Source organism: Muscardinus avellanarius (assembly GCF_963383645.1).
Source record: "Muscardinus avellanarius genome assembly, chromosome: 6".
Lineage (NCBI taxonomy): Eukaryota > Metazoa > Chordata > Mammalia > Rodentia > Gliridae > Muscardinus > Muscardinus avellanarius.
In genome coordinates this window covers 43399418-43416050 of record NC_137791.1, presented here as the reverse complement: position 1 = coordinate 43416050, position 16633 = coordinate 43399418, and the positions used below count along the sequence as shown (strand labels likewise).

At 38.5% G+C, this 16633-nt stretch overlaps 1 protein-coding gene across 1 annotated transcript in view; it reads right to left on the bottom strand.

The window, feature by feature from the left end:
- The window catches only part of COL25A1 (collagen type XXV alpha 1 chain), a gene marked incomplete at both ends in the record, with an annotated part of 482772 nt that overhangs the window by 86227 nt on the left and 379912 nt on the right, over nucleotides 1–16633 (bottom strand). The window contains 2 exons of the mRNA XM_080697535.1: nucleotides 349–393; nucleotides 5757–5810. Of these exons, the coding sequence (XP_080553661.1) occupies nucleotides 349–393; nucleotides 5757–5810 (99 nt within the window). The remainder of the gene's footprint in view (nucleotides 1–348; nucleotides 394–5756; nucleotides 5811–16633) is intronic.

Here is a 16633-nt window from a genome sequence, read left to right as displayed (position 1 = left end):
GACAAACTGAATCGTTTTCAGAACTCTTACTTTTTTCCTTCAGTACAATGAGAACATCCCATGTCTATAAGGGTACTTCCTTGAAAGCCATATTTCTGGAAATGTAGCCATACATTTTCTAACATTGTTGGTACATCAGTTTGCTTTGAAAATATTTAAACTGTAGGTAGAATGTAGAACAATCCCTTCTTATAAATCAAACATTTAAATTCTTCTAGTCTTGGAGAATCATCTCTGATCTTGTCAAATTAAGCAACTCTCACTCATCCTCAAAATCTTCCATTTTTATATACATGAAATAATATTATTGCTCATACACATAACATTTCATATTTGACAAAAGTGTACCTTTTCGCCAGTGTCACCTTTGGGGCCATTTTCACCAGCATCTCCCTGAGGAGAGGAAAAAGTGGATATATAAAATACAGTGGTGATATTTTTCATTATGTTTTTCTTCAAAATTTTCTACAGACTAATGTACTTTTACCTGACCAGCTGCCTGATATTAACATAATTTTATTACAGTGAACATAATTAAAGTTTCAAACACCACCATATTATCCAGAAAGTCATAATTGATCTGCCTACCTTCTAACAGTTTATTTGGACACCCAGACCTCCTCGCACCATCTCTTTTCTCCCCGTCTCAAAGCTTAACGCTTAATGCGTTTCTCTTCTCTGCCTTGCACAGGCTTTCTCCTGACAGCTCTCTCAGTATGCTATATTACCTCTGCCTTGCCACCTGGGTGTCACACCTGTCCCGGAGCCCCTGCCCTCTCTTCTTACCCTGTCTTCAAATCCACCCCAAATCTCCATGACCTCAAAGTATATGTGACTTCAAAAGTACAACGTGACTTTGGAAGCCTGTTGCCTGTTTATTTATTGGGGCCTAACTGGTTTGCATTTCTGAAAATAAAGTTTTACTTTTTTTTTTTTTTGGTGGTACTGGGGTTCCTGGAAACCCTTCTACCTCCAGGCTACACTCCCAGACCTATTTTATATATTTTTTAAATTTGGAAACAGGGTCTCTTAAGCCAGCAAGATGGCTTCGAACCTGAGTGATCCTTCTGTCTCTGCCTCCCAAGTGCAGGGATTACAAGTGTGCGCCACCATGCTTGGCTTTACATTTTATTAGAGGTTTTATTTTTTTTAAATATATACATCATATTAAAATGAGTTTGGGTTTAGTTAGCTGTATCATTGTTAGAACCAAAATACCTGCCAAGTACAACCTGGAGGAAGAAGGTTTCTTTGGCTCACAGTTTAAGAGGTTAGTTCATGGTTGGCCAGCTCAAGTAGCAGCACTTTAGGTCAAGGCACAGGTGGAAGAAGCCATGCTCAGCTCATGGGGGTGGGAAGCAGGGAGGAGGGAGAGGGAGGAGAGAGGGAGAAGGAGGGAAGGGGAGGGAGAGAAAGAAGGGACAGATGTAATCCCTAGCCACACCCCCAGGGATCCAGCACCTCTAGTCCTTTCTGCCTAGAACTGAGCCAAACTATGTTGCCAACATTGAGGCCATTTTAAATTCAAACCATAACAGAAAGTTTGTGCTTTCTTTGTTACTTTTGAGTCTTCTGATGCGAACTTCCTCCCTTCTCCCCACAAAGCAATACACTGGGGGAAAGACATTCATATACCCTTCATGCTGTGCCTCTGAGAGTCCTGAGTTCTTTAAGCCTCACAGCATGTTCAAATGGAGATGTCTTAGACTTAGGAGCCAGGGTGATTGTCTAGCTCCAGCACTTACTGGGCATCAAGCTTCTTTTGTGTATTGTAAGGATAAGGATACTTTGTACAAAAATACAAAAGAAGTAACATACTGTGTATAGACCAACACCAATAGTATCTGGAACATCCTCAGCCATTGATTATAGTCATTAGTGATTACTCTTCATATATTTCATAAGCTGGAGCACCCTTCTCTCCAAATTTGTAAGAAGTCACTTTTCTATCATTTAAAGAGTCACTTAAAGGGGAGGATGGAGAGGCGGGAAGGGGGCCTGCCAAGTGTTGTGTACATGTATAGCACTGTCAAACTGATTTACATTATTATGTGAGACTATGATGGACCAATAAAACAATATTAAAAAAGAAACAGACTAAATAATGTTATGTGAATATATGAATTTATCACTATGAACCTCACTATCATGTGTGGGGAGGGAGGAGGGAGGGAAGAAACATTGTATACATATATGAATGTATCACTACAAATCTCAGTATGATGTACAATTTAAATGAACCAATAAAAGATTAATTTAAAAATGTGAAGCTTGATGTAAGTGAAAATTAAATAACTAGTGATGTTTGAGTTAAAAAAAAATAAAGAGTCCCTTAAAAGAGAAATGATTGTTAATGGCTTCTTGGGAGAGAAGTGGAAGAGGCAGCCTTTCACTTTTTTCCTTATATTTTCTTTTATTGTTCCAAATAATCATGAAGTTAACCTGCTCAGCCATTTGTTCATGGTAACAGATGTTCTACAGTGGGAATGAGCCCCGAGAGGCTGCTGGTGTTGTCTCTCCTTCTTCCTTAATTTCCACACAAAACAGTTGCCCAATGGCTAATTAATCTCAAATTAATTACCATGAACTGATTGGATGTCCAATAAATGTACTGGTAATCTATTATGAGGAATCTTTGATAGGCAACTTATTTGTATGCTCTTTTAAAAAAATCCCATTATTAAAAAGAAATCTCCTGCCAGGCGTGGTGGCGCATGCTTGTAATACCAGCATTTGGGAGGCTGACACAGAAGGATCATGGCCATCCTCAGCTACTACTGAGTAAGGCCCTTTGCAACTCAGTGAGAACCTGTTTCAAAATAAAGAATAAGAATAGAGCTGGAGGTGTAGCTCAGAGGTAGAATGCCCCGGATTCCATCTCCACTACCGAAACAAACAAAAAACCCCTCCTTATTAGGAAGGCTGGCTGTGATTGGCTGAGAGGAAAGAGTGTGGCTGAGCTGTCATGAAATTGCCTTTTATACCCCTTTGCATGGCTCTTTTTCCTTTTAAGTAAATGCCTTTCCCCCCTTTTTCCTTTATAATGATGAAAAAATATAGCTACATTGAAGACTTTATCTTGATCCTTAGAGGAACTTGAGATTAGACTGATTTATCATAAAGACCCTATCACTTAAGAAGAGCATGATGTAGTATCTTGGTTGTTTTTCTACTCAATACACTCTCAAACACTACTGACTAAAGCAAATAGTAGGAGAACCAGGAAACAAGCACCACTATATGCACTGAGAGTATAAAAATAATCAGGGCAGTTCCTAAAGTAGTAAGGAAAGGAGTCCACGGTAAATTTAATGTGCAGCACCCTTGTCTCCTTTTCTTTTTCTTTCTGGTTTTTAAGGGAATTCTTTGTAGGGCAATTTTCAGATAATTGTTGCAGGTAACCATCTGTATCCCTTTAACCTAGTAATATAAGAAATAGTAGAGAGGGGAAGATTCTCAGAAAAGCATTGGAATGGCTTTAGAAAGTGAACACAGCAGAGATGTTGCAGGCCTAGGAATTTTTGAAAGTGACTGAAAAGTCTGATATAAAATATTTAAATTTTCTCCTCTTGCCTTCATTTCTTTAAAACATTTTTTACTCAAACTTTTGTCTATACATAATAGTTACACAATTTTCTTCTTTCCCTAACTTAACAGCTTGAAAAAAAAGCAAATGAACATAGTCCTTATCCTCCTTCCCTCAACCATACCTATCTGTCTGTCCTTCCGTTCATCTATCCATCCATCCATCCATCCATCCATCCATCCATCCATCCTGACAAGTTTGGGTCTCACAGAGAGAGAGATAAAGGTAAACAGAAAAAATCCTTCTTACCTTTTCTCCTTGTTCTCCAGGTTCGCCCTGAGTAAAAGAACAGAAATTAGGTGACATTAAATTATAAAACATCTAGCTAAACAATTAAATGAATCATATATGAACACAGCAGATGAATTATGTATAGTACCTTGTATTTTTACTGTATATCATTTCTATGTGAAAACAAATGGTAAGGTGAGTTTCTTGAAGAACTGAATGTAGATGTCAACACCAAATGTATTCCAGATTCTTGGCTTTTTCAGGAATAAAGTATGTTCAGTATTTTAAAATGATCATCCAGGAACTGGCTGGGCACTAAGAACATGGTGGCAATTCAGTATTTGAAGAAACTTTTCAGTGTACTCCTTTTATTCTGTCCAAACTCAGAATCAGAAGGGTGGGCCAGCAAGTCCTTCCACAAACCTTTTGTTTAAAGCATCCGTGGCTCATGGATGACTTCAAGGCTTTGGCGGCCCAGCACGGTTCCCCATCTGTCTTACCCTAACATGACCATAAATCTGAGGTCCTAAACCCACATCTCTTCATAGTGTCACAAACCCCCTCACTGTTCATTACCAGTGAGTTGAGGAGAGATATACCTATTTGAAAGATGACCAGGAAAGCATGAGGACTGAAATCCAAACTGTGCTCTAAAAAGAATTTCATTTTCATTTCACCCAGGAAAGGACAGAAGATGAAGCTGGAAAGGTCTAAAGTACATCACACACATCATGATATTATTTCCAGATGAAAAGCTTGAGTAAGTGTTGCCATGAGATGAACTGCTTTATAAAAAATGATAAAAGGCGCTGAGTGTGTGTGTGTGTGTGTGTGTGTGTGTGTGCGCGCGCACGTGCGCATGCACATGCTTTACGTTATAGCCTGCTTTAGAAATTGGTTTGAAGGCAAGACCCTTTTAATTCTTCAGAACTCAACCTGACCCTTTGGCTTTTTAAATTTCTTACCACCTTTACTGCTCAGCATCTGCCCTGACGGTCGGGTCGCTAGGCAACACAAGAACAGCGCTGTGAATATGCAGTAAGCATTACCTCCCATCATTTGGCTTTTAAGCATGAAGCAAGAGAGGGAAGAAGACAGGAAAATGGCTATAGCCCCAGAAGGACAAAGGGCAGGTCTATAAATTTTAGGTCTGTCTGTCCTAGGCGCCTGTCAATAGCAATGCGATTTGTGAAATCAGCTGACAGGCATCTGTGGGATGGATACGCACCAGCACAGCTGATGGGATTAGACATTAGTTTTGTACTTCAAGGGATGTTCACTCATCAAAGGATTCGGGATTTGTCTGCCTGTTTGGTTTAAACTAAACTGTCACCAATCTTTTTATATTTAACAGACTCATTTGTTCTTTAAGAAACAAAGAAAATGTGCACCCCCCAAAAAAAAACCCACCTCGTGACATTTCTTTCCTATTTAGTAATTCAGACTACATTCATTTTTAAATTTTAAACATGCCTCATCTTTATTCTTTTCTTCATCTGATTAACTGGTTATGTTGCGTGGAGGCTGGTGGTGGCCAAACTTTGAGGAAAAGTCACAGTGGCACTGCTGACACCATCTTCAAAGGTTTATAAATAGTACATTTTAGGCAGACTGCACATGACTTATGTTTTTAATATGCTCATTAGCTGGTAAAATGACAATAGTCATATTTGAAGCAGGGGCTTTTAATGTTATTTAGTTATCTCAAAATAAAGATTTTAGACAATCATATGCTATTTGTTTTCCTGCATTTTAATGCTAATGAAAATCACAAATGTAATTTATTCATTAATTACAAAGTTCTGTACTATAGCATATGATACCACTGATAAAATATCCCATCCAAGTGCAACCAGTGGGACACACAGAAGTGAGACAGTGTACAATCGCATGGAAATTCACATGACAAGTAACTCTGCTTGTGTTTCTTTGAACTAACCTTTGGCCCCGGTATTCCATTCTGTCCTACAGCTCCAGGCAATCCAGGTTCACCCTTGAAGTAAGAAATAGATACTAATAGGCAAAATAGACAAGAGCAGCACATTATGTAACCAGTTAGAGAAGAGAACCATCCAATAATGCTCTGGTAGTAGACAGGAAATAAGTGACTATCAGTGTAAATAGAGGTTAATTTTGTATGGTCCAAAATTCTATATGCTAGAGAGCAGGGTGTACAACAAAATTAATTTGTTCAATCTTTTCATCATTAAGAAAGATAAAGTGACTTATCAATGGAATTAATATCTAGCATGATTCTTGGTACATTGTAGGCATCAAATAAGTATATGTTGAATGAGAAAAACATACTAGAAAATGTAAGATCCTCTTGTTGGCAAACTTTTAAGTGGTTAATTAGCTCAGAGAACTTAATATTAAATCATTATGTTTTCATATTAGACCTAAATCAAATGAACATTTACAAATCTAAATTTTAAACACATGTATCTTTGAACCCCTACTTTATTTATTTAGATGCATTTGATACAAAAATAAAAAGTAAAAATGACTTTGTATTCTGTTTTTAATTTTGTTGTAAAAATAATTAGAATAAAACATTCAGATTTATGGCTCTAATTGTCATATTGAATGATAGGCTTTGGGGAAAGAAAGTGATGGCCATTAGCCTAGAAAAATTCTCCATTTCAGAAAGATGATGCTGTATACAAGTCTTTCTGACTCTGAATCAACAATTGTTTTTCAAAGAGGACAAAAAGTCCCATGAAGTGTTCAGAAGCAAAAGAAAGCTACCCTGTTCCTTGATATTTTCACATGGATTAAACTTACATCCACCAGAATTTCATTTTCATTTATAAAAAGATCCCCAAAGCTCTTTCCTCTGTGCTCCAACTACTGGATACTTTCTTCTTTCCACTGAGGGTAGTAAAGTTGCTTCTTAGTGGATTTTTTTTGTGTGTGTGTATGTGTTACTGGGAATGGAACCCAGGGGCCTTCTACCGCCGGGCTATATTCCCAGACCTATTTTATATTTTATTTGGAAACAGGGTCTCTTAAGCCAGCTGAGGCTGGCTCGAACCTGCGCGATCCTCCTGTCTCAGCTTCCCAAGCTCGGGGATTACAAGCATGAACCACCATGCCTGGCTTCTCAGTGAATTAAAAAAAAAAATAGACTTTATTTTGTTTTTTAAAGAAGTTTTAGGTTCACCACAAACTTAACTGATTTTTAAGAACATTTTCTAAGTCACCTGGAGGACAAAAACTAGGTCATTTTTATACTTGTGTTCTCAGCCTCATAAGGAAATACATGAGTAATACAGCTATGTATCTTAAGTGCAAAGACCTTTACACTTGTTAGCTCAATTCTCACAAGCTTCTATGTGGTAAGTACTACTGTTAATCTGTTTTACCAGTAAAGAAACAAAAGAATAAAGATTGTTCAGATTTACACAAATATAGTCAAGACTTGAATTCTCGCGACCTGGTTTAAGAAATTGCACTCTTAACGCTACACTCAAAGAGAAGGAATGAATGTATCTAAAAGCTGAAAGAGAGCACAGGAGGAGTCATCTGGTCTATACATTCCCATTTGTAAATTTCTTTATACAAAAGTCTGAATTAAGTATAGCCTACATAATGATATTTTATGTGAAGTTTGTGATATCTTCGCTTTTCAAAAACTTTTATTGGTATATTGTAATTGTACATCAGAGTGAGATTCAAAGTGATACAAACATATATACACATATTACTCCATGTGATTCCCTCTGCATCTCATCCCACCCCTACTCCCCACTACACCCTCCATGTACGTTATTGAGATTGGTGATGCCTTCATGTATGGACATAGCATTATTCAAAGTATTCCCCTCACAAAGACTTGTTTTTCCTTCCCTCCCCCACTCCCAAGCCCCCTCAGCTCTCCTGGTCTCTCTCTTCATTGATCTGAACTCCTCTCTGTTTCCTATTTTATCTCTGGCTTCTACATATGAAAGAAAACATATAACTCTTGACTTTCTGAGACTGGCTGATCTCATTTAGCAAAAGATTCTCTGATTTCATCTATTTTCCTACAAATGACATAATTTTGTTCTTTATGGAAGAGTAAAATACCATGTTTACTATTTTCATTCATCTGTCGATGGACCTTTAGGTTGGTTCCATAATTTGGCTATTGTGAGCCTTGCTGCTACAGACATGAATATATATGCATCACTTGAGTATCTAATTCTTTTGGAAAGATACAGAGGAGTGGTATAGATGAGTCATATGGTGGCTCCCTTCCTCCAGTGATGTCTTTCTAGAAGAGCAAAAAGTACTACTACTGTATTGGATTATTATAAATGCTAAAGTCTTAACCACCTGGACGAAGTTCAGCTTTCTGTATAAAGTCACAATATAATTGCAACTTGTGAACTTTCCCTGGTAAAATGACAAAATTGTTGGCTTAGAATAATGATGGCCATTATAGGAAAATTTTGGTATGCCATTTGTATGTAAAAAAAAAGAACTTGGAAATAAAATACACCTTGAAAGAAGACTGTCCTTCACTCTGCAACCAGAGAAAGAACCAGAGCCGGCTCTCTTCACAGAATCCACAACAGGATGCACTAATATCATAACTCACGTTTTAAGGCAAGTAAGAGATACTGCCAGGGAACAATACAAACTTTGTTTAGACGTTCAAAGAATAACCATGGTAGCCAGAGTTGTTTTTAAAAAAAATGGTTAAGCCCCTGGAACCAGACAAATTCCTGCTGAGATTTTAAGCAACAAAGAGAAATGTTGCTTAACTTTCTCCTTAATGTATGAACAGCAAGGGACTAAAACTTTTTTGCTTTTTCTCTTACATTTTACAGATTGCTAAAACATAAGATGAATAAAAATTACACCAATAATCTAATCACTCTATAATAACCGTCCTGTTTTCTTATAGTCTTTTTAAAATTATGCCATTTCAATGATGCACATAAAAATAAAAAATAAAATTTGTGTGTGTGTGTGTGTGTGTGTGTGTGTTGCTGGGGATTGAACCCAGGGGCATTCTACCTCCAAGCTACACCCCCAGCCCAATTTTTTATTTTTTATTTTGAAACAGGGTCTCACTAAGTTGCATAGGGCCTCACTAAGTAGCTGAGGCTGGCTGCGAACCCACGATTCTCCTGTCTCAGCCTCCCAAGTACTAAGATTACAAGTGTGCGCCACCACGCCTGGCTGAAGTTTTATCTTTACACATTTGTTTTCATGTGATGCTCGTTATTGTCTTGCGAAAGTCTGACTGGTCTTTAAGTGGGCACACCTGACTGTGATAGTCGGTCCCCACTGTTTAGTACTCAGGTTGTTTTCAATTTCTGCTAGTAAAGATAAACCGAAATAAACATGGTTCTGCATACACTCATATTTTTCTGTTAAATTTTTAAATTTTGATAAATACCCTGAATCATGCTCTTAATTATTGGACACTTTCTATGGCACTAACTGCATGTTTATAAATTGCTTTCTAAAATGGTTCTGAGTTTTATTTGCTTTTACATACATCTGCTCTCTGTTAATTTTTGGAGCTTTATCAGCATTGAATATCATAACTGAAATTAGTTTTGTGGCTATTTATTGAGCATAAATGAGAGCATGGTGTTTTTCAATTTTACATCTCATTTTTCCTTACAAGTAAAATATTTTCTCAAGTGTTTATATAGTTTAAATAGGCTTTCACAAGACTTTACAGCTGGACAGTGAATAAAACCATTACCTGAATCAACCAAGGGAGGATAAAAAGAAGAAAAAAATGACTTATAGTATTTTTCTTTAATACATTATATTAAGAAAAATACAAAGTTAGACCAGAGGGTTATGGAGCATTCTGTTGTTTCCCAGATTGTATAAAAGAAATGTTCAAGATGAACTGCTGTACAGTCTGAGGACCACAGCTCAAGCTGTGGGACAGTAATAAGTTTATTTATTCATCTAAAAGCTACTGCACATTTATTCTATGTTCTACTAGGGGCTGAGTGTTTTGTAGGATGCAAAGATGAGAAGGACATGGCAGGTGCCTGTGCCCAAAGAGCTCATTTCTGACTGGTAGAAAAAGAATACCTACATACACAAACTTATCAAAACCAGTTACTGTGCTGAGCATGGGAAGGAGGGCTGGGGAAGAAATATGGTGGGAACTAGGGGAGGGCTCAGCGAGTACTGGGTCATGTATGACTCCATCAGCTGAACTTCAGCAAGATGTATGATTGCAGTGTATCAATAAAAGGGGGGAAAAAAGAAAAGAAACACAGCAGGTACCACAGGTAGATTGATGGAGCTTTCTCTACTATACTTCAGATCTTAAGGCTACTCCTGGTATATTACTCCCAAATGACCATTTTCATATTAAAGCTGACCATTTCATATTAAAGTCAGACTGATTTTTAAGAAAGATGGTTGGCTGTTTTCATTTTTAAAAACTAGTACTCTTAGAACTCAAATATAAAACACCATTCAAGGCATTTACAATTATTTCAAGTATAGCTATTCAAGGGCAACCTGAAAGAATACTCAAAGATAGAAAGGAATGCGTTTTTCTTACAAAGATTGAATGTTAAAGGGAAATAGGTCATTCAGCAATAATACTGCTCACCACCACTCAATCACAAAAGTTTTCCATTCTGTCAATGGGAATTTAAAATGAGTTGAGCTTTAAATTTTTTAGCATAATGCAATTTTGTATTTGTCTTGTTAAAATAGATGTTTCTTTTTTAGTAAAGCATTTTTCAGAAAGAACTCATTCAAACAACAGGAAAATAACTTAAAGGCACATGGTCTGGAAACTGGGTAGAAAAGATGGCAGAGAACACAGTGCGGCCTTAGCCTCTCCTGCCCCTGGAGCTGGTGATAGTGGTGGCGGGTGTGTGTAACAACATGAAGACTAAAATGGGCAATGTGTCACTGATGCCTAAAGCTCTGGGTGCACTGGGCACTTCTTCCCGACAGTGGCTCAGCATATAGACAGGTCTCGGTGGCTCTGCTGGTCAGCAGGACCAGCATACGGTCATTCTTCTCCTTCTGCAGGCAGTCACGGGAAGAAATGGGATGCGTTTTTATAGATGTCAGAGCCTCTGGGCAACAATTAGGGAAGTAACGCCTAGTAGAGGAAAATTCTTTGAATGCAATAAGGCACTGAGCAGAGACTTCAGGAAAATGGTGTCCTGCCTCCATTCTCTCCCCAGCCATTCCATCTCCTGTCTTCTTTCTTTATACACACATATGCACAAACTGCATTTATTTTAGTTCTGTCTTCCATTCCATTGCCTCTAGTGACTAATGGGCATGAACATAAACTTGGGGAAAGACAGGAGGTACAAAGTCACCAAAATACTTCACCTTGGAATTTATACAAATATAATCTTTTACCACAACAAAATACAAAAGAATCCTAGCTCCAAACGCTGTTACTAATGCTTTGGATAAATCCTTTGCCCTTTATCTTCTGTGCATTTCTATGAATTCCCAGGGATATATGTACCCAGTATTAGATGATGACCAAAGAGAGACCTGATTTACACTAATAACCCTGTGAATCATCTCTGCTGTCCTTTAGTAACTGTGTGGGATGGCCAGCTGAACTTTGATAACAGTTTTTTTTCTCTATATGTTTTCTATACACATTAGAAGTCTAAAACACATTCCATTTTGCAGACTGCCACACACTATACTCAGAAAGAAGCAAATATTCTTTGGGGCCAATATAGTTAAAACAAACACATTTAGATCTGTATAACCTGGTTCCAAAGTAGGACAGATTGGAATAATGATAATAATGATAAAATACAAACTGAACCACACAACTGCGGTGAAGTCAAATTTGTCCATATTGGATCTTGACGATGAGAAAATAAACTGAATAACCATAAATCAATAGTTTACTTGTTGTTGGATATAAGGATCAATTTAACAACATGTAGCACCAATGTATTCATAATCTGAGCAGAAAAATATTGTCAATTCCACATTATGATTGAGTATGCTTCTGAAGTTTCTCTATTTTTCTTCCAGCCTAGGTGCTCACCCCACAACCTATGCTACAGATTATCATATGGGCTGGATCTTGAAAATGAGCAGAATTTAAATCTATGCTACCCAATATGGTAGCCCTGGCCACATGCAGCTACTAGGCAGTTGAAATGTGTTTAGTTCTAATTAAGATGTGATATTAAACATGGCTTTGAAGAAGGCAGAATATCTCATAAACAGTGTGAATATTATTAATCTTGAAACATTAATTCATATCATGTTCAAATGATAATTCTGAACGTATTGTGAGATAAATACGATATATGAAGATCAGTATTGCCTGCTTCTTTTTACTTGTTTTCCAAGTGGCTAACAGAAAATATACATGTACAATTTGCATTTGAGGTTTGTGTTATATTTCCATTAAGTACTAGTTTAAATTATAAACTTCTTTAAGTTTTACAATACACAATCAACCAAAGCCTTTAAGAGCAGAGGCGTGCCCTCAGTGGTAAAGCAAGTCAACACACAATATGACTTCAGAATGGAGACTCCATGGTGTATGGAGTTAAACCCACTGCAGAATTCAGACAAGGCAGGATAGTTCAGGATAGTATTTGTTTGGGGTCCAGAGAAGTGGAGGAGAGCTGTGGCTCAGGCCAGAGCAGCTGTTGGGGGGCGGGGACAATGAGACCTTGTGTGTGTTATAGTTTAGCCACAGTGAGCCTTGGTAGTCTGCACAGTCATCCAGGTGAGGCTGTTACCAGGGACCTCCTAACCACACTCCTCGTCACCACCTACCCCCGGCGTTTTCTTAAAAACAAGTCAGGCATCTGGTTCCACTCCTGGATTCTAGCAAGGCCGTCCCATCTCAGAAGAACCCCAATCCATGCAATGGCCCCAAGCCCCTCCTGCTTCTCTGACCTCCCCTTTACTCCCTCTCCACTCCAGCCACACTGACCTCCCCTGCACCACAGGCTAAGCAGGAGCCGCACAGGGCCTCGAACTTGGGGTCCTCTCTATCAGACTGAGCCGGTGTGCCTTATAGGGGCGCTGCTGCTGGTTAACATCTCCCACCTGGCCCAGGTCCCTCTCTTGTCCCTAGGATGCCGCTTGGCTGGAGCTGAGATGAGGCACCATCTCCTGCCGTGACAATTATTTTCCAGCCTCCCAGCCGTCTTAGTCTCTTCCCTCAGACATCCGTGGAATGGCTGTCTCATTTCCCTTAGCTTCACTCAACTGTCCTGTTACAGAACCTCTACCCCACCCTCACCCCTGCCATCGTCCCACTTAATGGATTTTCTTCATTGCACTAACTGCAACTTGAGACATAATTGTTTTTTTTCTGTTCCCTCTACAGCTAGATGTGAAAAATAAAAATCAGGACATTCACAGTTAAATTTTAATTTCAGATAAGCAACACATAATTTTTTTTAGTTAAGTGTATGCCACATACTGAAAGGACATAGTCATATTCAGAATTCTAGGTTGTTTATCTGATATTCAAATTAATGGGGCACCCTATATTTCACCCGACAGCCGCATTTCCCACCCCTCCTCTCTTCTCCCATCACTGGACTATGAGCTGCTTGAACAGAGATTTCGCTCACTACTCTTTCATGGTCCCTGGACACTGAATACAATAATTATACATATTAGTTGTTATATGTATAATTACTTATACATATTAATTATAATTTTAATATTGATTACACATAATAATTATGCATAATTATTGTCCAGGACATAGATGTCGGGAGAAAGAATGGATATAGGTGAGGCGAATGCACCAAGTCCCATTAAGATGAGAGACACTGTCAGGGCTGGGTAAGAGACAGACTGCTGGGCTGCCTGGCTGGGAGGCTGGAAAATAATTGTCACGGCAGGAGATGGTGCCTCGTCTCAGCTCCAGCCAAGCGGCATCCTAGGGACAAGAGAGGGACCTGGGCCAGGTGGGAGATGTTAACCAGCAGCAGCGCCCCTCTAAGGCACACCGGCTCAGTCTGTAATCTGAGGACTGAAGAGAGCAAGAACGACCTCTTATCTTGGTGGGAATGGTTGGGTGGGGAGGAGGCCATGAAGGACAGGTGCCAAGAATGAGAACCTTAGTGGCTTTCAAGAAAAACCAAAGTCCCTCCAGACACTGATAGGGGCAGAGAGGTCACAAATGAACTAAAGACTCCAAGAATTCTGTGTGTGGGTACAGAGACAAGGCTCTTATGGACATTTCCATGTACTTGGTTCTCTTCCCATCCCATCTGCTCCCCACAACCCCCCGGCCCCAAGTGCTTCAGGTGAAGGCCGGGGCTTTGATGGTTCATAAACTGTCATGGAATCTAAACTTCCCAAGTTTCTACGTTTATCTCGTAAACTTGCTACAATGTCAGCTTTCTCTTAAACCAAAACATGTAGAAAACAGTGAACTGCTTTAATTAAAAGGAGCGAAGCCAGCCATTCTCAGTAGAAAACCACATTCAGAGACAGCAAGAAGCTTTCCCCAGGACAAACAGCTGCAAAGAAGCAGGTGTGAGATCAAAACAGAGGTCATCTCATTCCCCATTTTATGTTTCTTCTATTTGAATAGATGGTATAAAACAAACAACCCAAAACTCATCCAGTTAACTTTATCATACTTCTTTTCTGCTTATTTTTAGGATAAAATAGCAAAGTAGTTTTAGAATGTATCCAGTCTAATCTCAACATGTCTACTTCTGGTCCTGTGCAAACAATTTGTACTTCGATGGGGCTCAACCTGTCTTCTGTAAATCTACAAATATTTAAGAATTAAAAATGCCTAAAAATGTAAAATAGAAACACATGACTATTTTATCAATGGTATCATGGTTTGAGCTATTTCAGAAAGAAGTCTAAGAGTAAGAATATTTATCATTTAGTGCCAGGCATGGTGACGCACGCTTGTAATCCCCGTGCTTGGGAGGCGGAGACAGGAGGATCACACAGGTTTGAAGCCAGCCGTGTTGGCTTAAGAGACCCTGTTTCCAAACAAAAATATAAAATAGGTCTGGGAGTGTAGCTCAGAGGTAGAAGGGCTTCCAGGAACCCCAGTACCCCCCCCACACACACACGAATATTTATCATTTAATTTGTTTGTACTGCAACGTAATAATAGTTTCTCTTCTTCTTGGCAGTCCCTGTGAGACTTGGATTCTCATTTAAGGTCACCTATTCAGGCTTCCCCATGTCTATGGGCACAGTCCTTAACAGCACTGCCTTGACACACTGCTTGCATAGTGTTCATTTAATGTTCTTGTCCCTCATTAGCCTGAAAATTCTATGACTGCACAAACAGCTTTAAGCTCACTGCTTTGGTGCCTGGCACTTTGTAAGGTCTGAATAAATATTTGTGGAATGAGTGAGTGAAGAGATCAATAAACGAATCAGAGAATGCATGAAAGAAAATTCTGAAAAAAATATCCCAAATGCAATAACTAGATCTAATGAGTCACTATTTCTGTGCACCCTTCTAGAAAATAGTCTTTTAAGTTAAAATGGCAATTAGCACTGGATGTGATATTGCACACCTATTGTCCTAGTACTTGGGAGGCTGAGACAAGAGGAACACAGGTTCAAGTCCAGCCTCAGCAATTTAGTGAGGTCTTGTTTTTTTTTTTTTTTTTTTTTTTTTTTGCGGGTCTGGGGATGGAACCCAGGGGCATTTGACCTCCGAGCTACAGCCCCTGCCCTAATTTTTATTATTATTTATTTTTTGAAACCGGGTCTCACTGAGTTGCAGAGGGTCTCACTAAGTAGCTGAGGCTGTCTGCGAACCGCGATCCTCCGGGTCTCAGCCTCCCGAATACCGGGATTACAAGCGTGCGCCACCACGCCCGGCTTAGGTCTTGTTTCAAAATAAAAAATAAGAAGGGGGTATAGATGAGAGGTAGAGCGCTCGATTCCCAGTACCACAAAATAAGTCAATAAATGGAAAGAAAGAAAGACCTGAGAATGTATGAATCATACTTGGGATGAAGTGATTTTACTTTATGAAATAGCCTAAAAGGAAAATGATGGTGTTCTTTAAGAAAAAAAAAAAAAAAGGATGTGCCCTACTATAATAGTTAGTAGAAGAACAGCCTTATATTCTTAGAATTCTAATCTACATAATTGCCAATTTTAGAAGACTGGAAATTATATATATATATATATATATATATATATATATATATATATGTAAATTTTAGTTCCCACCTTTTGCCCACAGAAAACTGAATTATTATCAAACACTTTCCCCGAACCACTAACTAATCTGGAATTAGAAATCAGCCACTCTGGGGGTAATAGGTCACCCTGTGAATTCTGCTACAGGAAAATGTAGGCGGACCCCCAAATGAACAGACCCACGGCATATGGAAATCCTCCAGGAATTTAACTTAGACTTTTTCAATGATAGCGTCAAGGTAGCAAGGAAGAAAACATACTGTTTAGTGGTTGCAGGGAATGAATCAGGAATCAAAAACCATTGAGTTATTTTCACTGTATTGCTCAGTGCGCAGACTTGAATCAATGCCTTGACCTTTCCAACTTTGAGAGGTTTGACTTGTGGGCTCTCTACATATGGCAATAAAAATGCCATTAGAAATATACTGTGAAGATTAATGAAGAAATGTATGACTCGTGTAAAAGATGAAAAGGAATTCCAACTACCATAAATGTAAATGAATTAAAATTTAATATTACTTAGAAATCACATAGATATTTGAAACAGATTCATAGGTGACACACTAATATCAATTTTTAATTTATATATATTTTGAAGCTTTAAAAAGCATTTGAAAAATGCATACAACCTGATTATCTCATATTTATTTTTTTGCTTTGGAAAAAATCCCTATGATCCAGGGC